Source organism: Pygoscelis adeliae, unplaced genomic scaffold (genome assembly GCF_000699105.1).
Source record: "Pygoscelis adeliae isolate BGI_AS28 unplaced genomic scaffold, ASM69910v1 Scaffold69, whole genome shotgun sequence".
NCBI lineage: Eukaryota > Metazoa > Chordata > Aves > Sphenisciformes > Spheniscidae > Pygoscelis > Pygoscelis adeliae.
Genome location: NW_008825619.1, coordinates 4,822,492 through 4,848,557, shown reverse-complemented (window position 1 = coordinate 4,848,557; position 26,066 = coordinate 4,822,492). Strand labels below are relative to the sequence as shown.

General features: G+C 40.9%; 1 protein-coding gene across 1 annotated transcript in view; it reads left to right on the top strand.

The window, feature by feature from the left end:
• The first annotated feature begins 974 nt into the window (after positions 1 to 974).
• Positions 975 to 26,066, top strand: part of ARHGAP6 (Rho GTPase activating protein 6) — a 61,975-nt gene continuing 36,883 nt past the window's right edge. The window contains exons 1-2 of the mRNA XM_009333395.1: positions 975 to 1,113; positions 22,977 to 23,048. Of these exons, the coding sequence (XP_009331670.1) occupies positions 975 to 1,113; positions 22,977 to 23,048 (211 nt within the window). The remainder of the gene's footprint in view (positions 1,114 to 22,976; positions 23,049 to 26,066) is intronic.

The window sequence follows — 26,066 nt, the reverse complement described above, 5'->3', positions numbered from 1 at the left end:
ATCAGGTTATACCTACTGACAAGTTTGATGTTTATTTTTTAACACGGTTAGTATGAAAAACAAATTCTTCTTTCTTTCCCTGTAGTGCTAAAATGTGCTTTTTGATGATGTTTTGATGAATTCTGAAATTTTTGCTTGAAGTTAATTGTCAGCCTTTATGCTTGTCCGTGTGCTTGCACTTCTCTTTGACTGATAATTACTTCTTTCACCCAAGCTAAATACTAGCTAGGAGAATAGCTTTTTGTATACGTTATCACAGGTGGGAGACAGAACAGCTAAAGCTTTTGATTTGCTTTCCAGGTATAATTGGTACCTTACAGAGATGTAGCATATCTCATGTTGTTTTCCTGTATAAATTTTAACACATACATTGTTGTTACGGCTTTTCAAAAATATGAAACAGCTTGTCCTTTAGTCAATCTTGGTCTGAACACAATATTGTCGTAAGGAGGGGATGGGATGTGTCAGAAAAGAGAGTGGGCTCTGCCTGTGTACTCTCTGAATAGTCCGGTGGAGTGGGATTAGCAAGTTGAGGGAGATAAGATACGTGTTGTCCACGGACCTGTGGAGGTCTGCATGTCTGACTGACTGTGCGGGGAAAGGAATGAAGTGGTGACCGAGTACTGTTAAAAGAAAGCAAACTGGGAAAAACAGACGAGGGCTTTTTTTTCCTGCTTTGTGCTTTGGTTACTGGAATCCTAATGTTTTTGCAACAATACTTGGTTAAATGGTTTCAGACAGAATTGACTTTTTGTTTTGCATATCTGTACTCCTTTTAAGGAATGCTGTTCTTAGGAAAACAAAGATATTTGAATGGCTAGAGATGTCCAAGAAAATGGCCTTTTAGAAAAGAGGACCTGTGTTGTTTTTCCTAGCAGTAAAAGAGATGGTTCTGTTTATTAAACTGCGCATACCATATGATGCTTCATATTTTTCCATTTGATTTCCTGTAGGGTGATTTCACTTGGAACAGCATGTCAGGGCGCAGTGTTCGGCTGAAGTCAGTTCCCGTTCAAAGCCTCTCGGAGCTGGAGCGTGCTCGGCTGCAGGAAGTGGCTTTTTATCAGTTGCAGCAGGACTGTGACCTGGGCTGTCAGATTACTATCCCCAAAGGTAAGGGCCTGATAAACCGTCTCTGTTTAGATTGCGAAGCCACTGACTTCATACCACAGCAATAAAAGGGAGAAAACACTAGATTGTTTATTCCACAGGCATTGTCTTCTATTTCATTTTTGCTTAAACATAGTAACTACATAAAAAAAGACTAGTAATGTTTGACTACTATGCCCAACTCAGGCCACCTGGGGTGGGATCACTGTCATCAAGGACAGATGTCAACAGGGTAGATAAACTAAATCAGACCTATTCATGCTAGGATCTCTTGATACTCAGTTGAGACAAAAAGGCTTTTCTTATACTTCCTGACATCCAAAGGTATACATCTATGTAGGTCAGATAGATCATACCACAGAAGTGGCTTTTTCACTCTGTATTGTGTTGGCTCTGGAGGAAGCCAGGCATTGCTAGTCAGACAGATAGTGAAGGCATCTGCATCAAATAAGATGAATCCTACCCAAGTTTTCCTAAAGACAGTGGTGATTATTTCCTAGAAAACAAGTTAATTTTCAGCGTAAAACATTGAACTCCTAAGGAACAGGAGATTAACTGGAAAGGAGAAGCTCAGCTATCACAATTCTGATGCAGGATACGTGCATGTAGTAGACCTGTACTTAGGGTACTGTGGAAGAGATCTAAGCCTCGCTAAAACTAATGCAAAAGTTTCCATTGTCTCCTGTAGGCTGGAGATCAAGCCTAGCAAAGACAGCTGTTGTGCTATGATACAATCATCTGCAAATCTGGCTTTCCTGTTGCTTCTTTCCAGTTGTTGCATACTTATTTAAGGAATAACAAGGGGCCACTGAATTCTCACCTTTGCCTATGAGCAGAGGTACTGTGTGGCAGCACATACACAGTGATGCCACAGGACCAGTTTTTTGAATGAATCAAAGTTAAGCAGAAGAAAGTTGTCTAGTCAGTGAAAATAATGGTGTGGAGAAGAACAAATGTGAAAGACATCAGCTTAGGTATTCATCAACTTTTTAGGATCTGCAGAAAACTGCCAAAAACAACAAAGTCCAACTTACCAATTACAGCAGGGCATCAGATTGTAGTGAGATGGATGCAATCAACTTCTTCAAGCCCCACCACAGATTAGCTGGTCCCTCAGAAAATGCTCCATCAATATGAAAACAATTTTACTGATCCAGTTCCTCGTATGAATGTCCTGTAAGGGCACTGCGATATTTTCTGGCAGTCTGAACTGCCACTGGCAGTTCCAGTGGGAGATGAATATACATGTATGGAGGTAATAACATCCAAGACAATAGAGTATACGTATTCATATTCAGAAACTTTGAGCTTTGGAGAGTGAATACTATTTTTGTGTTCTTGCTGTTTCCTGCTGGGACTGCTATGAAAGGCCAGCCATCTGGGAAAGCCAGGGTCTCTTCCCAGTCAACTCACTCTTCCTCTGCAAGGTGCTTTGGAGTCACAGGAGACTTGGCACAGTGCTGCCAGGGCTTGTAGACTAGGAACTGTTGAATCTCTCAGGTTCGGATCACACACAAGAAAAGTTTTTATTTTCACAGCACATATATGGGTAAATATATAGTGTGTAATTAATTTTAGATATATGGAGTCTGAAAAGTATAATTTCATGCATTAAAAACTAAGTAAGCATACTACAAACTCTGGTGAAGCATCTTAAAATAAGTCATTTCACAAACTCAGGAGCCCGGGTTCCAGTTTCATCTCTATGGCTGGCCCTATCATTTCGTGTATCTTTTGCTTCAGTTTAGATGAGAAATAAATTAGCTATTCAGTTCTGCTATTCAGATTAGATTTACCAGTGAGATTATTCATAAGAGGCATATTCTTTCACATCTGCATACTTGCTCTGAATGACTAGATCATGGATTTTTCTGTGTTCTAAGGTATGCAGGGTGAACGAATAAGTGGTGCAACTGAGTTTTAAAATGTTATAGTACCATCTGTTGAAGCAAGTGAAGGTAGTAGCTAGAATTAAGGTGCATCTAGTATTTAACTGTCCATCCTGTTTCTAAATCTGGCACCAATTTTGGCATACCGCAATTTGTGTAAATAATAATTCAGTCACTCCGTCATGCTACATCTGTGCTGGCACTTTGGTAGGAGAATAAGAATCTACTATATTCTTAAATTACTACAGGTTAGGCCCTTTGCAGAGACTCTTCTGAAGTCCACCTCGTGTTCCCATCACTCTTGAATGGCTTGGAATGAAAACTTAATGGTAAGAGGGTGCAGGTAGCCATCCAGTTGATTTGCTAACATCACAGGACTGTGTAAATGGAGAATTTCAAGTTTTAGCAGTGTGAAACAGGCTCTGGCACTCTGGGCATGCAGGAATACAAATAACATAAAACTCCATCACAACCGTTTGTGCCTCAAGTTAAAAACAGACTGAAGGCTGTTAAACTTTTTCTCTTAAAAAAAAAAAAGTGATGTGTGGAGCTGGGGGAGCTCTCTAGGTCTGGAGACATCCAGGCATAGAAAGACGTGCTCTACAGCTTCTACTTCCGAGAATGCTGCGTGAAAATACTCAGGAGCAGAGGTTAGTGGGATAATCTATGTATTAGAAAATACAGAAAGCGGTTTTAAAAGTTGGGATTCTTTGTGGTTCTTTGAGCGTTCTTCAAAACTTGCGAATGACTGACATTAGAATGTGCTTGTGCCTGCTGGGCACAAGTAAAAGGAAAAATTAATTGTTCTTGGGTAACAAGTGTTTGTGCCAAACATGCTTGCCTGGAAGATAAATCAGAGTACAGAAGCATCTGCCATATCTTTACAATCACAGTCATGCCACTATTGGTTGCTTCTTCATAATGTTTCCGTCTTCCCATGCTCAGAAGCCCCCTTTGTCACATCAAGTGCAGTTAGTTAGCACTTTTAGGGCACATCTGGCTATTCCCACACTTGCAGAGGAATGCGTAGAATGTAATACCTCATATATAATTCCTCTCCTCCGCTGTACTGCAGCTATTACTGTTAATGAAGCGCATTACTGACATCTCTCAATCCTGTGGTCACAGAGAGGGGACCACGTCCCACAGGAATTTATTTAACCAGCATGTCACTTAAAATATGCTACAATTGCACTGCAGTAAGCAATTAAATGAATTCAAATCGATCAAGAGTTACTATTTTTATATGTATGACACAGATGCTTCAGGTTTGTTTCTTGTTCTCTTGTTTTTCTGCCTTATATCTGTCTTTCAGATTCTGTAATGAACATTTTTCTCAGCTCCCATGTCTCTCCCTCATCTGCCACCAGTAACTATAGCAAGAATTGTTTATACTGTCTCTAGGTTAATGTGTTAAGTTGCAAGAGGCTATCATTTCCGAGCAGAACATTACACAGTTTCTCTAACAATGCAATTACTCTGTGAAAGATTTTTAATTGGTTGCCTGATGTTCTGAATGGCACAACAGTACAATTTTGGTGAAACTTCTTTACAGCTGCACTATATTTAGAACAGTGTTTTTCTCAATTTCAAGGAAGTCAGTCTTTGCCTTATAATGGGAGAAAAAAAACCTGTGATGAAATTCACTTTAGGTGTGCATACATCTTGGTGGCTTTCCAATTGTGTATGTCTTTGTATGCAAGTAGTGAGAAAAAATGAACTTTTTACACCATGTCTTCACAAAAAAATTGGTAACTCAAGTCAGGTAGCTTTTTCAAAGTAAAACCAAGGTCAAAGCAGGAGCGGAGCTCCTTTTCTTCCCCTCTCTTCATAGGCTCCGGGTAGCTCTTGAGCAGAAAAGATATTGAATGAGGCTTGTTTGGAGCAGTTTCCTAAATACCTCATGGCTATAACTCTCCTCTCTTTCACAGTCCTGTCCCACTTCACTGAGCCTGTGTTTGGGAGCACTGGTAGGCACTGCAGGGCTTTATCAGTTAGAGCAAATGAGGAATTAGGGCTGGAGCCCTAATTCTACTCCTCAAGCATCTGGCTGGGTTTTAAGCCAGCATCTGGTTTTAATGTGAACCTGTCAGTAGGGACTTGAAGAGGGTTTGGGAGTCGAACGTCGCAGTTGCAGTTGCAGTTTTCACCTCTCTTTATTCAAGAAGAGACTGTGACTGCTCATGTTCTCACCAGCCCCCAACAGGATGCACTGCTATCTTCCCAGCTTTGGAATGGGGCTGGAGGAGTTGTGAAGGGAAAAAGGATAAATGAGGAAAAAAAGAAACACTCAGTACTAATTATGAATATTGCTTAGATAGGTGTGCATTTACCAGTAGGGCATGCAAACATAATTGGCTGAGCTGCTTTTTGTGGTTGCTCGTTAAGAAGATAAGTAAGGGGGAGATACATGGATAATTAGGAAGTAATGAAGCTTGTATAAATACAAGTGCAGAAAAAGGAAAAGAGAAGATGAGAGGATCACTAGAACATAAATGCTACCCGCGAACTGTTGAATCTGCATGGCCTATATTCTGAGGCATCTATAGGCACTGACTTCTTGTGTTGTGAAAATTGGGGAAGTATCTATTGAGAAGTGGGAAAAATATGTAGGTACTAACAGTGTTCAGAGAAGTAGACATGCTGTAGCTGAATTGTTATAGAAAGCTTGACCATCCCATGAAAGTCCTCAAAAGTATTATTTGAATTTGGCTTAGAGGTGATTTAGCATGTGATTAAGCTCAGCAGACTGTAAGCTCACCAAAGACTTGTAAACAGTGGCTCATGCTAAATGGCGGTGCATCTCAGTGACAGTAAGGGCCAAACTGGATACTCGGCAGATATTTAGAAGTTTGTAATTCTGTCTGTTTGCTTCTTTTTTCTTCGACCTAGCAAATTGTACAGATTGAACTATTGGGCCTGGACTTCTCAAATACTAATTTCTCATTTCTTTGAAAACTCATGTGTTGGAAGGGAAGGATGGTGCAGGGATGTGGATGCAGGAAGAATAGGTAAGATCTGTGCATCTTTCAGGCCCGGTTCCCTACAGTGCTGTGTGTCCTGGGGCTGCCATGTGCCACAGAGCCAGCCCTTCCTCACCTCTGTGAAAGAAGTCTCTCTGCTGTCATTAAAATGGTGTGATAACCACTGTCTGCTGAGTCCAGCTATCTTTGTTATTCCTATAGGCTGGGTGAAGTCCTGACTTTTCATCTGAGTTTTCACCTCTCCTGATGTTGATGTTCATGATAGCTACTGCACTCCTGAGGAACTTTTGTTCATCTCAGCAGTGCAGAAGCATAGGAGCAATATATGTTTTCTCATGTATTTGTTTACCTGTACAACGACCAGCAGAAATTTGGCCAGTATCTCTAGTAACTCAGATAGAAATGGCATCTTTGCTTCTGATCTTCTTGGCAGCAAGTTTTTGACTTCTGATCTACCTCTCTGTATAGAAATGGCCACATTCAAATCCCCATATATCAACGATGTTTTGTGTTTTATGGATTTTATTATTTGTCGTCACTTTGTCCCTTGTGACAGCACAAGTGGGACGTGTTTTCTTCATAGAGTCAACAAAGAACAATGGAAAACAGTTGATGTTTTCACATGAGTTCTGGAACTCTTACAGTTCCAGAAGTTGCTCAGTTATATTTCTCACTGGTAATACTGTCCTATGCTGTAGCCACACAGGCAACGTTGCTGCACAGTAAGCATCTTGGTATAATTAGGTAAATTGCGTTATTACCGCAAGAACAATCCAGCTGCTTGCATTGTTCTGGGATGCAAAAGCAGCATGTAGTGTATGTGTCTGTGCAGCAAAATAGAAAACTCTTGTGCTGTTACCACACCAAGTGTAATCTCCAAAGCTCTGGGGAAGGGTTGTGGCTAGCAGAGGGCTTAAAGAGTTATGAGCACGTAGAAGTCTTGTGGCCTAGGAACTTCCCCCCAGGGAGTTTCCATCCTCCTTTGTCTTGCTTCTTCCATAGCCAAATACAAATGGGCTTCTTGATAAAGGAGAAGAATTGATGCCTGAAGTTGGGTCTTGGAAAATAAATTAGTAAGTGCTGTTGACTACTCAGAAGTGTATATGATATTCTTCCATTGAATTTCTTTGAACAGTTATAGACAAACCTGGGGGGATTTCTGGACAGGCACCAGAAAACAGCTGTATTGCTACTCATATCTGTTTAATACTGCTTTTACTTTTATAAAGCAGAGGTGTCACCAGTAGTGCTTGCTACCACAGCACTGCCCGAGATTGCTTTTAGAAGAAAACATTCCACTTATTCTTGCCCACCCCTGGCTGCTAGGGCTGGGACAGGGCGTCGGTAGGAACCCCTTGGGAAGAGGGGGTGAAGACATTGGTCCAGTGGGAAAGAAAGGGATCTTAATAATGATGGGGAAGAAGCAGATAAGAAGATTTTCTTCTTTCATACAACATTGCTGTAACCTGTTCAGAGGCTTTATATTTGTATTATAAAAGCATGATACATATTGCCACGTGATTATTTATTTTGCTCTTTGTGGGAATGATCATGTGTTATTGATTCATATGCTGCCTCCCACTTTGGGAGGACAGGCTGCCTGCCTCACAGTCTCAGCTTCTGTGGGAAGAAGAAAACAATAGGCAGGTAATCATGCCAGGTTTTCTCACACAGTGATTGTGCAGTGGTTCAAGCATAGCAACTGAGAGCACACAGACCAAAGCGCTCCCTTTTTCTCTCCCCACCTTGTTACTTGTCAGACGACAGTGGTGCTTCTGTGAGTCACCAGGCTAAATTAGCGAGGTGTTGTAAAGGCATGTGCATTGCCATTGCCCACACAGTACAACTTGGACTCGAAACTGACTGCAGCTGCATGTTTGAAATTACCTGCTGCAAAGAAGTACTTTTCATGGCCTGATAATAAAATATAAAACGAGAGGCACGTTTATTTTTCTGCTGAAAGGTGGTCATGGCAGTAGTTACAACTAGGACAACTACCTGTGTTTTTATTGCACTCATACATTATAGCTCCAGCTATGAATCAAGGCTCTGTTTTGATGTAGACAAGTGTGCAGTGGTTTTGGCCACCAGAACTTAGTCTCGGCACAAGTCGGGGTCAAGGGAACAGTGAGCGAGACCCAGGACATGCATGGATGGGTTAACCACTGAGAGGCTTTTCAATACAGAGGAAGTGGTGGCCAGCAGGATGAGGCCTGGCTGATACCATCATTGCCCCTCAGGTCCAGGAAGGTTCAACAAATCAAAAGACATTCTGCTTTTAGGAGAGAGCTGCCCCCTGCCCCACGGATTTGTGCATTGAAATGTCCCCTGAATCCCATAATAAGAATATGGGCTCAGAGAGTGGATCATTTTATAGCTGTGTTTAATCTTAGTTTAGCAGATCTATCAGCTTAAGGTAGCATCAGCAGATCTATCAGCTTAAGCTTGCGTAATGTTCATATCCTAATGTTCATCCTTAAGTGGATGACACGTTCAAAGTGATTCTGGAAGATGGGGAAGGTGAAGATACTGAAAGGACTCAGGAGGACCAGGAATCAGAAAGTGTTCTTGGGATGAAGAAGGTTGTAGGACTAGTCAATTTTGAGACATTGAGGTAGAGGAAAACTACTTAGAAAAAGGTGTTCTCTTTTATTCTCAAAAAAAGGGGAAAGAAATGAAAATTTATGTTGAATTCTCCTATTAAAGTTCAGAAATATTAATTTAGCATGGATGGAGTAGAATATGAGTCAGCGAGGGGAATATATTATCTAGGTTTTGCACAGACCTTCACAGAATCTCATTGTTTTCCTTATTAAACATTTTTAGTTCTAACCTCCTAAATTATTTCAGGTCAGAATTTCAGCTGTGAGAAAGTTGACACGGGAGCTTTTGTTTGTGTGTGCACTAGGTCAGATTTCAGAGGCCTGGGCTCGTGCAGTTTAGAAGTTCTACTAGGCAAGAACACTGGAAGTATCTTTTTATTTTTCATATGTCATTCTTTTCTTATAATTAATAATAATGAATCCCAGTACTAACCCATGTTTCAGTAGAGTATTACAGGGATGCTATCAAGCTTCATGTTTTGTAGGAAGACAGCACAAGAGTTCAGTCCTGTATCTTCAAATTGACGAAGTGAAATATCTTTGTTCCAATCTTGTCTTCAAAATACAAGATTGATGTACCTAAGATTGAATATTGAGGTTATGTGTTGGCCCAGGACTGTTAGCAGATCAGATGCGACAGATTGCAGTACGTGCAGTAGGTTGGGCTAAGGCCAGAACATCCATCTCTGATGAATTATCTTGCTTTTGTTGGCTTGGGTCACAACCTTAATGTTATGTTGATGTAGTGTTTCGGTTTTAACATGCGCCACATACCAAAGTATATTTACGCTTTGGTACAAGTGTTGCATACGTTTAGTTTCTACCTTTGAGTTTATTTTAATGTTTCTCAAATATGTTGGAGTGAAAATCCAAAGGTGAGCCACAGAATTTGTCTTCACTTTCCAGAACTGGCAATAAACATGTTCACCAGCTATTTTAGCAAGTGTACCAAATGTAATAAAAGATATTAACTGCTTTTACTAAGACGACTGTTTACTGCGTTGATGCCACCTATGACAAGAATGTATATCCACACGATTTCTTATCGTTAACAGCAACTAGGTCATACACAGTAGTTTCAGTAATTACAGCAAGTGTTCTACTTTCTGAGGGAACTGATTTTTTTAGACTTACTGGGACACCTGGGGAGAGAGAAGGTAATCCTTAATTTTACTGCCAAATCTAGTTCTCAGTTCGTTCGGTTAGTTGTAATGAATATGATCTAAGGTTGGGTTTAGAAACCTAAATGCAGTCCCAGTCATTTAAGGGAAGATATTGCTTATGCTGCTTGAACATGTGCTGTTGTACGTTTCTGCATGCAAGTTTTGTAGCCGGTTCCACCGGGTGTGTGACGCCGTGCATCTGCTCACATGAAGTGAGCATTAGTCTCCTGTACGACTTGCTTTAGTAAGGTGAATTTGAAGGAGCAGGGCTGGATAAGTGTGTGATTACAGACTGAGCGCTGAGACAGCCCCATCTCTGAAATGGAAGAAAACACATAGTTGGGCTTTCTGAATTTTTATTGTTCATTGGTGCACTTTGCCCCCAATATGTTCCAGTTAAGCTCTGAATAAAAATGGGAATTCAGAGTTAGGCGTTCTCTGCTTCTTGTTTATTTTGGCAGGGAGTAGTTTTTTGGATCTGTTTTTTGCTTGCATTACTCGTCATTGTATTTCATTATCCATTTTCCTTAGCACTGAGAGTGACTATGATTTTTATCTGGACTTGCATTTTTGTGAGGGCTCCAAGCTCCTCATTGTTTTTCATCACTGACCATGTTACATGCTTTATAGGCTGTTGTAGCAGTGGAAAGCATCTAAGTAAACTGTAGCCTATACTTTGTGGAGCTAGGGGATTACCGACTGGATGCTTTTGAGTTGGCATCAGTGTGTCTCTTAACTGAAGAGGCTTATTACCGCCCCTCTTAATGCCAACCTCTGCCAATTCTTCTCATATAAATGCTGTCTCTAACGTGATCCTGTGAGTCCATGGATTTTCTTTCAATATAGCAGTGTTCATGAAGATTATATTAAAGACAAGCAAGACTGTGAGCTAAATTCTGCTCCTTTACACTACATTAGTAAATCTTGGATATACTGTATCAGGCTTGCTGTATCAGACTTGGTCAGAGATGAAAACTGTGTATCTTGCTGATTTTTTAGATGGAAGCCCCCCCCCCCCCCGCCACATTTCAGGTTTTCTGTGGAAAACTGTATTTTTCTGAGGATTTTTATTCCTCCTGGGAAAATAAAAACAGTATCTGTCAGTCTGGAAAAAAGAAAATAAAATTGAATTAATGTTTTAAGCCAGGAGAAGTCCCAGCTGCTGCAGGGTAGAGGTTGTAAGAGCATGCAGCCTTGCACACTGCTACACAGGAGTTTGTCAAAGTGAAGGTGACAGGAGCTTTTCCAGGCAGGGAGATAAGCAAGCCAAAAAAAATATTTTTTAAATTTTTTTTCTCCCAATAAGGAAATTTCTGCAAACTTCTTGTTGTGAATTTTTTTTCAGATTTGACTTTTTGCAACCATTGAGACAAGAACAAAATGGAAATACATGAAGCTTGCAAGAACATAATTTTTCTAACAGTAGAACAGGGAAATAATTTATCTTCAAAACTTAAAGTTTTTAGTGATCAGTTCCTTCTTTAAATTTGGTTTGAGGCAGTTTTTTTATAAAAGAGCCTATGTAATGCTCAGTAAATTGATTTCCAAGATTTTCTTGTATCACATAGCAGGTTTTACATGTCTGTTTACGTCAGGAAAGCTTTATTCAGCATATCTATTCCATCAGCTCAAAGCAAGCTAATAGTTTTAAAAGCAAACATTTTTACTCACTACAAAACTCACTACAAACAAAAAAAGTTTGTCTTTTCAATAATTAGTTTGTATTTTGGTAAACAGCTAGGAGCTTTGATCAAGAAGCGGCATGCATTTTCTTCAGTGCTATACGAATACAGAACAGAAGTAGAAAATGCTAGGCTTCTTGGTGAAATCAGTGGCACTGTTAATGTGAACATGGAAAAATTAGTGTATAAAGCAACACCTTTAAATGAAAGCTTTGTGTAACTTCCAAGAATCTACCTGTTGCATAGGTGTGCTTTGTGAAGGCGGAGGAAGGGAATGGGGACAGGGATGGACGTTGAAGGAACGCTTTGCTGCAGAGCTCACTGGGCAGGAGTGCTGAAAGGCAAGAGTCTTTCAGTGGGTATTGCAATGAAGGGAGGAGGTCTTGCTGAAACCCCAAAGAGAAATACTGTGATCCACATTTCCATATACAAATGTCATGAGACATAGTTACTGGAGATGGAATTGTGACCAGAGGCCTTCGTTATTAGGGCAGTTGCTTATTTAGGTGCTCACTGTTGTGGGTTTAGGGTACTGCTCTTGTAAATCCATATCCAGAGATTGCTGCTTGCATACATTTGATGTGAAGTCCCACTGAGCTTAGAAATTACTTCTGAGACATAAAAAAAATTACTATCTAATGTAATTTCCTTAATAGTACACTTGAAATAGCTAATGACTCTAAGTATGTTTACACACATTCAGTATTTTGTCTGTATTAGTGTGCCACATGGAAATCCTAGCTTCCATTTTAAAATGTTACTCATGACCATTGGCCGTATTGAAATGTTCAGACATACAGCCTGAGCGATCCGGTGTTAGGAAGCAAAATGCACATACAGGGGCTCTAAAACACTGTGTTTTGCAAAATGAGGTGTATTTGATTCTTTTTGTTTGTTTTCTAAATCTTTGTGAGAACACTAGTGTAACGAGGTATTCTTGATTGTGTTCTGCCAAGTTTGTCTTCAGTACTTGATGTAGTACCGGCCCTTTGTTTTTGAACACTCAACTAGGCTGTCCTGAGCTTTGCAGATAATCCACACAAGTGTGTGGTGATTCTATAGTGACTTAAGATTTTGTGCTTTATTACAATTCAAAGCCAAAGAATAAATGCCGGTAAATACATCCCATGTGAGAAGCTTTTGAACCTTTATTAAGAATACTGACATTGCAGCCTACTAATTTCCATGTTCTGGAAATGCCAAATGCTTTGGCAGAGCTTTGCTTTAATGTGTATTCTTCTGATATACATCTTTTAAAAACTTCAGTTGAAAATCAGATTTACTTCTGTTCTCTCATGTGTATTGCTCCTTTCAAAAGTGCATTAGGGAAGTATTTCTGATGAGGATTTCTTCTTGCCTTAGGTAGAAGAGTTAGTTTCTAAAGTTTCTTCAAGGGCATGGTTTCAGTGGGGTGGTTGTGGTTGGTGCCAGAAGTGTAAGGTATGTCTCTAAATACTGATTAGGAAAGATAAGGTGACTACAGATAGATTTATTTTATCAGAGCTGCGGTACTATATATATATATCTTTGTATTAGGCTTTTACACTGAAAAGGCTACCTTGAGATAAGGGCTGGAATAGGGAGATGAGGGGGCCCTCATTATGAGAGGTTTTTAAACATAGATTAGACAAATGTCTATGTGACTCTATTTCTGTGCAGGAGGTCGACCCAAGTGTTCTCTGCAGAGCTCATCATGCCTTTTATCTGTGGGGTTTACATTTTCAACACCTGTTCCTGTTTATTAATAAAAAAGTATGTAAGCTAGATGATTGATGATACAGAGGACAGATAATTATTACAATGAAACATTATTAGAAAGAAGATCCGTTGGTCATTTTTCAAAGGGATAGCATCTCAATTACTGGGGCCACCAACCTGTCCAGTGAGAGACCTTCTGCACCATGATTTCACTTCCTTGCACTAACGGCTTCTCTCTCATTTCATTTCTTCATCAAGGCTTTGAGCAGGAATATTGTGGACTAGTTTAATTAGTCCTGGAGGGAGCAAGTTATGAAGGCCGTTTTATTTTCTTGCACAGCTCCTTCTTTAAGGTGAGAGTCCAAGGAAAGACTTGTATGAAGGGTTCAGAACAACAAAGCAATGGTCAGAAGACAGTGGGGACATGAATGCCCTGAACCACCTCTGTGACCACCGGTGGGTCCCCTGAATTCCAGAGAGTTGGGGGAATTTCCTCTTCATTTGAAGAGCTCAACCTGTGCTCATGCCAAGAGCGACCTGGAGGAAAGCTCTAAGTGAGATGTAAAGAAACTTGGTTGCTGCTTCACCTGCCAGTACAGGCGTACAAACCAGCTTATCAATACACAAAAAGTCCAATGCCAGCTAAATGCTGGCAATTTAATGTCTGGTCTGCCCCTAGCCCACGCTGCACTGTGGGGATTAAAGGTAATTCTCCTTCTTATCAAATCAAGAGTCACTTTGACTAGGAATGGCATCAAACTACTCTCCCCCCTCCATATTATAGAATGACTTTCTACTTAGGTAATTGAGGCCAGGAGGCAGTCGGTTTTCCCCTGCCCCCAGTGGACCTAAGGCAGTTTTAGAGCTGTTACTTGTATTTTTCCTATCTCAAACTACAGCATCAAGGCTCCTGTTTGTTGTTTGTTTGGGGTTTTGATTTTTTTTTTTTCAGTACAGCTAAAATATTTTCTTTTACTGTAGTTGTTTTGGTGTAGTAGTGTAGGCAGTTTTGGGCCTATTCTACTGTCAATTATGAAAGCACTCCAAGCAGGGGATGTTGTTCAGTCTTTCTCAAAACTTTTAAACCTCTGCCCATCATCGTGGTTTCTGAGTGCCTTCCATGTAGAGAGAAGGACAGCAGCAAAGTCCCTGATGTACCACAATCCGTTAAAGTTAGGAACTTAACTAGCTTTTGAGTTTAGGGACACTCCTGCCACACTACAGATACTGCTACAATGTGAAAAAAACACAGTGTCTATATTTTGTCTTGTACTTGCTGCTTCGCATTACTGTTTAGTGAATCCTGTCATCAGTCTCAGTGTAGCAAATACTGCCCTGAAGTATAGAAGGAGTCGTTCCCTCTGATTTCAGTATACCTGGAGAGAGTTTTTACCTCCAATATTGACCCAAGGCATGAGCTCCATCAAAAGACCTTCCCGGAGAAAAATGTGTGGCAAGTTACCCTTTGGTCCACTCTCTCTGGTTTTTTTTATTTTATTTTATTTTATCAGAGTACTATGATTTGCGACTTCTCATGAAACAGCAAATCCTGAGCTAATGTAGGCACTGAAGCAAGCAGAGCTTTGTATTACTTGAGAATCTGACTCTGTCTACGCTCGGGGAATTCAGACCTGGCACCCTGCATCTTTATCTGGTCTCCCTTTCCAGGGATGCACCTGCTTTTTGCTACTCGCCAGTGACAGCCATAGAAGGGCATACAAGGGCATTTGGCCCTTCCTTTGTAATCCTCTGAAGGCTGCCAGGTAGCTTTGCATGCTTGTTTGAGTAAGTTATTTCCATCGTCCCTTCTATATATGGCAGCAACAGCAGCAGTTTCCCTCATCCTACCATAAAAAAAAAATTAAGCAACTGTTTATTTTCATGTGAAAATGAGTTGGTTTCCTTAGGTCCAGCTAAAGGCTTAGCAAATACCAGTAAGCTCCAAAACAATTATAGTTTAGTGTTCTGATTTTTCATTTCCTCTGTAGAACTCGCTGAATATCTTGTTCCTCAGAGTTCATATAATACAGCCATTTTAAATGTATTGGTAAGTAAAAAAGTATTTAAATATTGTAAAACTATATATTTTTTCACTCTAGTAATGCCAAAATAGCTGAAAAGATTTTTTTCAACTTTTCAAACACAATTATCTCTAGTCAAGAGTCCAAATACAAAAGGATGAAAGAATACACTAAAAAAGAAATCAGATGAAAAGGGAAGATAGGGAACTTCATTCTTGGTTTTGGTGTGGTGGTTCGACAAATTCTGAAATAATTAAAAATTCTGATCTTTTAAGGATGTTTGTACTCGGCAGGCACAAACTGAAGGCAGGCATCCTCTTTGTATTCTCTTAATACAAATGTTGCTTTTGGTGCAGCTCCGCTCATGCTTGTCTGTTAGACCTGCAGCTTCCTGCACAGCCGGAGTGTGGTGGCCTGGGGCAGGACTGGAAAGCGGCTCCTTCCCGGCTCTTCTCCTCGCGGGGGTGGGCTGTGCTGACAGCCCCCTCCGTCCGCTTGTGGCTTCTGCGGCCATGACCTCGCTCCAGAGCCCCAGTCCCGTATCCCCTACGTACGGAGGTTTGGCTCTCACCCTTGGAGTACGTTGCACCTGCATTTGCCCGCCAGTTAACCCAAGTCCCTCACGACAGAGAATCATGGAAGAACACATTTGAAAATACCGAAGTAGTTATTTTCTTCCGACATATATACTTTGAGACTATTTAAAACCTTATATGCACTAGGGAAGGTGGAGGCAAGTGGAGCTGAAATGTCATGTTTTCTTACAATTCCTCTCTCCGCAGGAATTGAGTAGTATTTGCTATCTGAATTAGAGCATTGCCCAAAGTAAGCTTATTTTTGTGAAGAAGGGTTCGTACCTATCTCGTTACAGTTATAGTCTATATCTGTATCCTGCTGTTTTCCAACACGTAACATTTTTTGTTCAGCAAGCTGGGACATGACTCTTTCTGACAGAAATAGACCTTGAGAATAGGGTTCAATAGACGTGGTGCATTTTTCACTCTAACAGATTTGATTCTAGTTTAGAACTACAGTTTTTAGATGTGTTTTCCTGAAAGACAGGACAGTCTACTGATAAAATGCTCAGCTGGTGTAAATTGATATATCACCTTTGCCTTCAGGATAGATGTTGCAGCATCAAAAATCTGTTAATACCTGGCAAGCAAATTATGGAGGGGTTTGGTTTGTTGTTTTTTTTTTTTTTAATTTGTATCAGAATCACAAAAGGTTATTGTAAAGTGTTATTTGATTAACAAAACTCAGGTGCTTGTAGGGATGCAGCTTTCTTTCGAAGCAGGTAAGGTTTCCAGCAGTTTTGCCTTCTAGGCAGGTTCCACCGCAACTTATGAATACTTCCTAGATAAATAATTTAATTCATATACCAGTATGACCGAATTCTTACTGTTCCACAGTAAAGAGATTGTGTATAATGCAGGATTTAAACTTCCAGCAGCTGCATCACTTAAACCTGCACATTTGGACTTTGTAATTCCTCCGTGTTTCCTTTTAACAATCAGTAATGCCTCAGGCCAAAGGGATTGAAGCCTATATCTGAAGAAGATGCAATAACCACAGGTTACGAAAGAGTCTGATGGCATGAGGAGGACAAGAATAAAAAGCACGCTTTTGCCTGATGGTTGTGGGTTTTCTGAAGTGGTGGTATTGTATACACTGTTTATTGCTAAGAACATCGTTTCTTGCACGGTCGGCTTTCCCCACGCCTCACCCAGTTTCTCACCGTTGCCCTGAGAAGGGTTTGGGTCAAGGCAGCGCTCCCGCACAGAGGGCTGCTACGCTCTGGCTCTGGTCCCGCCTGTGCGCAGCCCAGGGGGAGCTGCAGCCCCTTCCTGAAGAACAGGCTTTGACTTCAGCTCTGCCCTTTTCACACTGTTTCTTCTGCCACAAACGTATTCAGCGGGAACTTCCTGGAGAGGGGAATGCTGAAGCTTGTTTGCTGCATCAGAGAAAGCAGCATGTAAGAGGGGAAGCTGCCTCCGGGCATGTTTGTGGTGCCTGTGGCGGGCAGCCTGAACCCGGCTCCGTGGGCTGAGGTGAACACGTGTGAGCCGGCTGCCACCTGGAAGGTACCGGCTGCAGCTGCGGGATGCGCTTGAACAAATACAGCTTTCCTTCCATAAGCTACAGGCTGACAAGCACAAAGGAGTGCTGATTTAAGTCAAAGTGAAATAAAGAGAGCAATGTAGGCCATAAGCAGAAGCAGTGTGAGAAACAAGGGAGATAGTCCAAGGCTTCTGAAGCAGTGTAACAATCTGCATTGCTGAGGGATGTCTCCATGTGTGTGTACTGCCGAGGACAGGTTAAAGGGAGAAAGACAGCAATGCGAAATACATGTGGGCGCAGCCCTTCCCTTTTCATATCGCCTTACGTGCCAAAATCTGTAGCTCCTGGTTCTCTCATTGAAACTGTTTGCAGCACAGATGGAAGGTAAACAGCTGGCAGTGCTTTGGAAGTTACCAGTGGGGACAGAGCATTTCACCAACACATTAATCTAAATAAATATTTCAAGGTGGACATTTATAGTCGCAGAAATAGCTAAGTAAAACCAGCACTCTCTTCTTCAGCAGAGCAGCTCCAAGTGTGCATTCAGAAGCAAATTTGCTTTGTATAGTGACCCGAGGAAGCGACTACAACCACAAACGCAGTGCAACTGTCAATGAATGAAGCACAGTCTCATCTTTATTGTGTTTTGTCAACAGAATTTAGCAGGTTTTTCTGTTTGCAGAGTCTCTATTACTTGCAGTGCCACACAGGCAAGAGAGACTGTAGCTTGATGTTTGGCTCGCAGGCTGAGTGCATGAGGCTGGCACTTGGGAAATGAGTTGCTCTCAGTGAGTGAGGTGAACCGAGAAGTCCTCAGCAGAGGTCAAACTTGGTGCTTTGTGGTGCTGTTGGGAGTAATTGTCAAGACAGAATGGATTACACTTTTAGAGAATACATTCTATTTTTTTTTTTTCTTTAAATGCTCTCAGATCCAATTACTAATGCCTATAAAGGGAAAACGGCTATGAATATAACTACTAGGAATACGTATTTTAGAAATCTCACAATATCAACTTTTTCACCCGTTTCTGTTTTGATAAATGAGCTATGGGTATGATATTAATCTCTCACATAACTCCTGTCTTTATACTGTGTGAAAATAACCCTTAATTGTAGAACACGACAGATTTTCTTCCCTAAATGGAAAAGAAACACAATTCTCATAAGCAAAGGAAGTTGCCAATAGATGGGGAGGGGAATTCTCTTTACTCAGTAACCCCATAAGCAACAGAAGGTCTCTTTTTTCAAAAACCCACTGAGTTAAATTACTTTAAAGTCTCTGTATGAATTTATAAATTATGTTTTTGATTAACAATAAAGAGTGTCCTTGCATGTAAGTAGCATAAAAGGAATGTCCATTTGTATAGATAATCCACAAGCTCATGTATAAGGAAAGAAGGCATTGAAGAATCATATTTTTGTTACAGGTTCACTTTAAGCTTATCGCCAGGGTACTTTCCATCATCTGAAATCTAATACTGTAATAGCGTCACAAAAATTACTTAGAAAGCTCAGGTGCTGTTGTACTTTTTGCTACATATATTAATTATGGAAAAAAAAAATTGATTAGGGCTTCACAGTATAGTGGCTATTAAGTGATATAGTATGAAACTGGTGGCCAAGAGTTCCTGAAACTTAACTCCAGGTGTGCCATTAACTGTATGATCTTGAACATTCCCTGTACCTCATTTGTGATGCTTTTGCTTATGCTGAGCGACACCTGTACCTACCAAATAGACATGCTGATTTCCATAACTTTAAAATGAGTAAAGCAGTACTGGAAGTAAATAATAGTAACAGGATTCAGCCTGCACTCTCTCTCTTTGAATCATATGTGGTGTTGGTAGGTGGTCTTGTGCAAAGCAACAGAGCAATCTGTCATATAAAAAAATACAAAGTTCTCTTTCTTTCCTTTTTTTAACTTTTAGAGCTGAAATTTATATATCCTCAGCGTGACAATGGCTTCTTATTACCTAGTTTGTAGAACCCTGGTCTCACTTACAGTGAAGCTTAGGCCCTGAAATGGGCTATACAAAATCTGGGATTTGAGAGTGTAACTGCTAGTTAAATGGTGTTAGCAATGACACTGTAGATGAATTTCAACCTTAAACCAAAATTTCAAAAATAATAATCTCAGAAGTCAAACTGCTCAATTCTTGTCCAAAGTTGGTATATCAGTACAAATACTCTTGTATTCTGCAGGCTTCGTTTACTAAGTCCTAAAAAGATGACCTAATTTTTCAAATAGAAAAGTCTTTTTGGCATTAACTGAACCTGGAAGTGCTCACCACTTTAGAAAAACAGGTCATGTAACAATTCATTATGCGCTCAGGAGTTTGATTTTAGACTCCTGGTCTTTTAAATATGCATCATGCTAGTCTTAGTATATAGATGCCCAGAGAGTGATGTATGCGTTGCAGTGAAAAATGCAGCAAACGTATTAATTAGTAAGCATTGAACAAACCAAGTTCATTTCTGAAACAACTGATCTGCACAGCTGCCTGGGCAGATGTTCTTCAGAAAAAGCAGAATGGGTTAATAAGGAAAAAAAATGTACCTTCCTTCACTTTGACAGTTGTCTTTTGAGTACTTCTCTTGTCTTGCTAATATTCTTGAGTAGAATCTGTTGGAGGAGCAGTATGTTGTTGATCTATGGAAGGAAGACATTAAGTGATAATTATATACACAAAAAGCTGGATAAAAGTCCAACAGCGTTTATCACTTTGTGGTTTAAACATTTCCAAAGCACAAATGAGAATAGCGGGCCATGTTTGATAGCACTTTGGGCTGATACAATACTATTTTGCATAAATATTTGCTAATTAATTTTAAAATGTACAATAGGTATTACACACGGGTAATAATGCTTTGCCTGTTTCCCAAGAATACTTCCAATATTAATTTTGTTCTCAAAACACACTGCAGATAATAAGTACTAAGCATTATTATTATGAATTGGGTTCATTTAAGATGTGAAACTGCTAGAGTTGCACAAGTCCTTAAGCATGTTATGAATATTTTACCAATGCTCGTGCCTGATGTAACCTAAATCAACAGTCATGTCAAAATGTATTTATTTTTACATAATACAGATTGTAATTAATTACGTCTTTTTCTGGGGGAGGAGGAGAGCTGGAACTGACCTCCTGGCAGATCTCCTAAGCTTTAGCTTTTCATGGAGATTCCTCTTTATTATTTTCATATGCAACTCTTTCTCCTGCCATGGGCTAAACTGTAAATGTAAATGGTCGTAGCTCCGCTGCCTTAAGTGGAACCGCACCCGTTTGCCCAAGGTAAGCGTCTCTCCTCTATTGCTCTGCGATCTCTTTCTTTGCTCAGGAGTGCACAAGAGAGTGGACTCTCTTCTGTATTGTCTGGTTCGTCTATCTCCAGAACTGCTTCCTGCTTCCTGCTCTGGGCCTGAGCATCACTTATATCCAAAATTCAAGGTTTGCAGAGACAAATGCACAAATGTTGTCTCAGCCTGTCATTTACTGAGGAATTACTTCACTGTTGGAGCTGAAAGAATCACCCATTAAGAACAAGGTTCATGAGAAAGTACTGATAGTTTGGCCCTAGAAGTCATTAACCTGTTTTCCATGTGGATATGAGCGGTTTGTTCCTGTGTTCAATGTTGAATAGCATTCATTTTTCCTGTATTTCTGTTGTATTTGACTATGCAGCACTAAAACACTCCAGAAGTTGCCATTGTGTAATTATAATAGCTAAGCACTATATTTTACATCCAGTTTTGACTTTTGTTCTCATTTTTACGTCTTAGTAGACTTCAGTGGTATGGCAGAATATCAATAAATGGGTCTTTGGAGAATAGAGGCTCTAGGACTCCAAAGAAATGCAAGTCATTTATCAAAAGGCTACTGTGAAGCAGTAATTTGAATTTATAACGTGAAAAATAATTTGAAAATAATTTTATATGTATAAAACCAGAACACAATGGTAGTAGGGAATCCTATAAAAACAAGCAGTACTGACAGGTGTATGTAAGCAGGCTGCCAACTGTTCATATTGCCAAGAGGTGAAAGAAGAATTTCTGTAGTAAACTTGGTCTTATCAACTGGAAATGTCAGAAGGTGTGAAAAGACTGGGCATATTAATCAATCAAAGTATGACTTTGAGTTATGAACTTGTCATGTGGCTACGAAAAAGGAAAATCTTATCACAGACCATATCAGGCAATGGATTACCACCACTTTATTGCTGAACTCTCATCCGGAATACGTTATCCATTCTAGTCAAGCTTATTTCAGAGAGATGAATTCTCACCAGAGCTAGTGTGGAAAAAGGGGAATTAACATAACCAGCAAATGACAATCTACCTCAAGAGACAGGAACTGAGTATCATAGTTGAGTGAGTGCTGGGAGCAAATATGCTCTAAATAAATGCAGAGTGCAAGTGTGCAAGTGGAGTCGATCAAACCACAGTTACATCACGTAAAAAGAAATGTTAATTTTAAAGTAAAAGGATATTAACTGGCTGTGAAAAAGTCAGAATTTGCCCAGTTGTCTGTTGAGTAATGTTCTGGGCATGGCCTGCAATAGGAGTTTAGGGAAAACTATAGGGAAACGGCTTGTGTTCTCTTGTGGCCCCTAATTGCAAAGATGAGAGTTCATCTACAGAGATCCACTGCGCTCCTCTGTGGTATATTCCTTACTGTGAAAGACCACTTAAGACGCTGGCTTACATAACTAGAAAACCGTGTTGAGGCAAATTATTTGGTGACCGTCGTACCATAAAAGTGAAACACAGAAACGGTGTGTTCATTTTTGAGTTTTTGCCGTATTACAAAACCAGTAAGGCAAAGGTACGCGTTCATTGACCTTCAGCTAGAGTGGTGCCTATGTTAGCATTAGTATTAGTCCCTATGTTAGACCCTTTATATTGCTTTGGAACTTTAAAAATTCAAAAGGTACAAGTTAAAGCAGGCCCGTGTCTTAATCCCTGGTATTTGTTGAGACCTAATAAATAAAAATGCATTTTTGTTGACTTTTCATTATAAAAGATACTGCTGAAGGAAATAATGATAGCCAACCTTTTGACATAATTGTTTCAAGAATGAACCTGCCTACACTATTGCTTAAAATCTTTGGTCCTTAATACCTTAGTGAAAACTTGGATGATATATAGGGTGTCAGAACAATAATTTCTCTGAGAGTCTAATCCACCTGAACCAATCTGGACATGCTGTACCAAACAGCAAGCTCCCAGTGTGAGTTCAGATCAGATGGGTCATGTGAAAGCGGTCAGCTATCACCCAACTGGTATGACTGGTATGCAGCATGTATCCTGGAGGTTAGTCATCCTCCCTCTCCAGATACTACCTTCAGCTTTACACCTGAATCACAGTCTTGTGACCGTGGATGAGGGCTAACCCGTACCTTTAGGTTTATGGTACCTTGCTATCAAGAGCATCCAGCAACAAATCTCCATTGTTAAGTCTTCAAAATTAGCTTTCCATTCTGCCACATGGGCTGTGTGACCATGCCTGCATAGATGTGCCCAGCAGCATGCAGTGGGATACATTTTGGTTCCCCAGTACAGCGTTGGCATTTAGGTGAACAAAGCAGCACTCCTTAGGGCTGAAGGACTGTGACAGTCCCTAGCCTTTGTGAAATGTAGCCCACGCCCTTCCTGACTCCAAGTGCCGTGTCCATCTCACTCCATGTTCCTACAGCTTGTGCAGCAGTTTGTTCAGCATTCTTTCACTTCACTTACTTCCTTTTTTTTTTTTCCTTCCCTCTTACAGATGGACAAAAGAGGAAGAAATCATTAAGAAAGAAACTGGACTCATTAGGAAAGGAGAAGAACAGAGACAAAGGTAAAATAAAATTTTACATCAGCAAATGTAAAATGAGTAGATATTTACTGATTGGGTGTTAGTTTTGCATATGGGTACTCTTTTTGTGATATCCTTATAGCCGCCTTTTATTTCAGCTGACCTGGTAATTACACAACCATACTGGTTGAGCACTATACAGATAATAGTATTTTCTGCTATTACATTGCATGATAGCATTTATACTCCATTCTGTTAGTAATTTTTGGGATAAACTTTCTGTTTTCATTCAGATGGATTTTCTGGGTGGACATAGCCATTTAGGGCTCAGTAGTTGCCCACAGCAAAGGTCAGCACTTTGTACTTATTCATCCTTGTATATATTTATCTACTTCCTGTTTTTCAGCATTGCTCATATCTTCTGGTTAACTATACCCAAGCATTTTTAAAAATCACTATGCTGATTCTCTTAATTTTAATTCCTCCCCTCGCCCCCCCCCTTCCCCCTTTTAACTTCAGGCATTTCAAACATGTACCCCTCTGCTTTTATCTTTCTCCCATCTTCCACTGCCTTACTCTCATTTATAGAGGTGTCTTACCTGCTCTCTCCATGTATAAAATATTATAGGAGCACCCCCTGTGAGGGCAAAATACCCCAGCACTACTCAAATAGCAGAATCTATATTTCTCTCCTTCCTTCAGGACATCTGTGTTGACAGGGGTGTTGGGTTGGTCGGTAAGGGTACAGAGGGCCAGGAAATTGGAAGGAGTCAGGTTCCCAACCAGGCTGTGTCAACAGAGTGAAAAGAAAGCCATGTTGGCTCTTATTTGTTGCCAACAGCAAATGTTAGGCAAAAATAGCCCAGATAGCAGCACACGGCACCCTGCTTCTCAGGGCTTCTGTCCATGGTTGTTTCTGGTGTACTCTTCTCTGCCCTACTGAGTTATTAAAGATCATCCGCCCCACAGAAACTCGCGGGGCAGACTCTCAATCCATGATGGCAGAGGGGATGAGCAACCAGGAAAGTGCTGGATTGTGCCATGTGGGCCATTAGCCTGGCACAGTTGGTGAAAGGCGGCTGTTCTCCTGTGGAAAGCAGCAGCACCAGCATCTCCCCCAGCCTCAGGAGTTAGGAGGGACAGCATCGCCCAGCTTTCAGGTGACCAGCTGGCTCTGGAAAGAAAAACATAAGGCCTCATGTTGCTGGTCTCTGTAAGGATAAGCCCACTGTGCTCACGTTGTGGCTGAGCCCCACCACCTTCCCTGAACAGTTAATCTGAGTTAACCACCCTCGGCGTGTGTGTCACAGTGAGCTGGAAGCATTATCCTGGTCTGTTCCATAGTGGCTTTTTAACAAGCATTTCTACCGTTTATTTTATAAAGAGGGTATCTTCCATTACTGGGCAACTAGTCCAAAACAAACACTCTGCACTGTGGACGTGGGTGTGCTCACACAATAGGCCATGAGCACACACTTACCCACCCAGGCAGGTCCCTAGTTCTCATGCCCGAAAGGAATGCCTTCCTTCTGTTTCTTTTTGGGTTTTTGTGGGGTTTTTTTTTTTGGTAACTAGTCCAGATGCACCGTTGTGAGAAGGAAACAGCGAGACCAGACCACAGGACGTTCGAGGGGAAGCAGGGAAGCCAATTTCCAGAACACTTTATACAGATTACTTGCATCTGCCTCAACGGAAACAGCATTTCCATCCCTTCAGCATCACTTTTGCAAGCACAGTTGCAGTTTGAAGAGTATATAATTATCCAAACATTTTGAGTTTCCTATATTCCAGCCTGGGAGACCCCACATACCAGGACAAGTAACAGCCAAGGGGGCCGTGTTGTTAGGTCTTACCTGGAGTACATGCCACCTGAAAAGTCTTTTTGCGGATAGATAGGCTCTTGAAGGTTAATCCTGACAACAACGCAGCACCGTGTGATCCTGCGTGTGGTTTGCAGCCAAAGATCACTGAGACGTGCCTGGCACAGGAAGCCACAGAGGTGGAAAAAAAGGTGTTCTGATCACCAGGGATGCACGATGGAGACCCTGCCCTAGTGAGCCTTACACAGCTTGTAGTGCATGCGGTCAGCGTTGTGTCTTTGTGTGGGGGCACTTCCTGAGAAAGAGCAGGGAGGACTTGTGTCCTTAGTCTTGCCTGACAAACCTTCTCCTTTAGCAATGACGTGCACTGAACCGCCCTAGGATGTAGACTTCTGGAGTTGTTCTCTCTGGATGTAGACTTCTGGGGAGGTACCACCTCTCTCCAATTTGTGCCCAAGATTGTTCTTCCTCACCCCACCTCACCAGGTGTCTGTGCTTAAAAAGCAAAACTAAAAGGATATGGTACTCATTTCCTCTAGGACTGTTCGGAGATTTAATCACTCGTATTTTAGGACTCTGTCCAATCTGTGGAGTTTTTATTCTCCTAACATCACATTTTATTTAGATGGATCAGTCAATCAACCTGTCTATCTGTTAAGTGAGAGTTTCAGCAAACTTTTACACTTCTCAAGGCCAACAAAGACACTAAAGTAGAATTGAATGCACTTTAAATGAGATTCATATCTTTATTTTGTCCTTTTTGACAGGTACATCTGTCGTCATCTCATTAAAAGGGGAAAAATTGTAAAACAAGTGTTTTTACATCTCCGAGTGACTCACCAGAGCAGGATATAGTAAAACTTGCCGGATGTAAACAGACGAAACAGGAGAGCAGCACTCCACCCAGATATTTAAGCAATATTTTCAGCTTCCATCATTCAGTGTCTTTTGCTTTTCTCTACCCAGCCTCTTTGTTATTAATGGCCATCATGACTCTCAGTCGTGCTGTCTACATACGTCTCCAAACATTTGCTTTAGCTGCTAACAAACAGTACGCAGGCTGGAGGGGCAGTAAAATGTCAGTGCTGCTTGGAATAAGAAATTCTCAGGATGCTCTGCATGCTGGCGGCTGGGTACTGTTCCCTTACAAATTCACTGCTAATTTTGATGGCAGCAGAAGTGGAGTCTTTTGTCCGTCTCCTGCCAGTGATATGGGGATCAGCGTAAGCACGCCTACTTG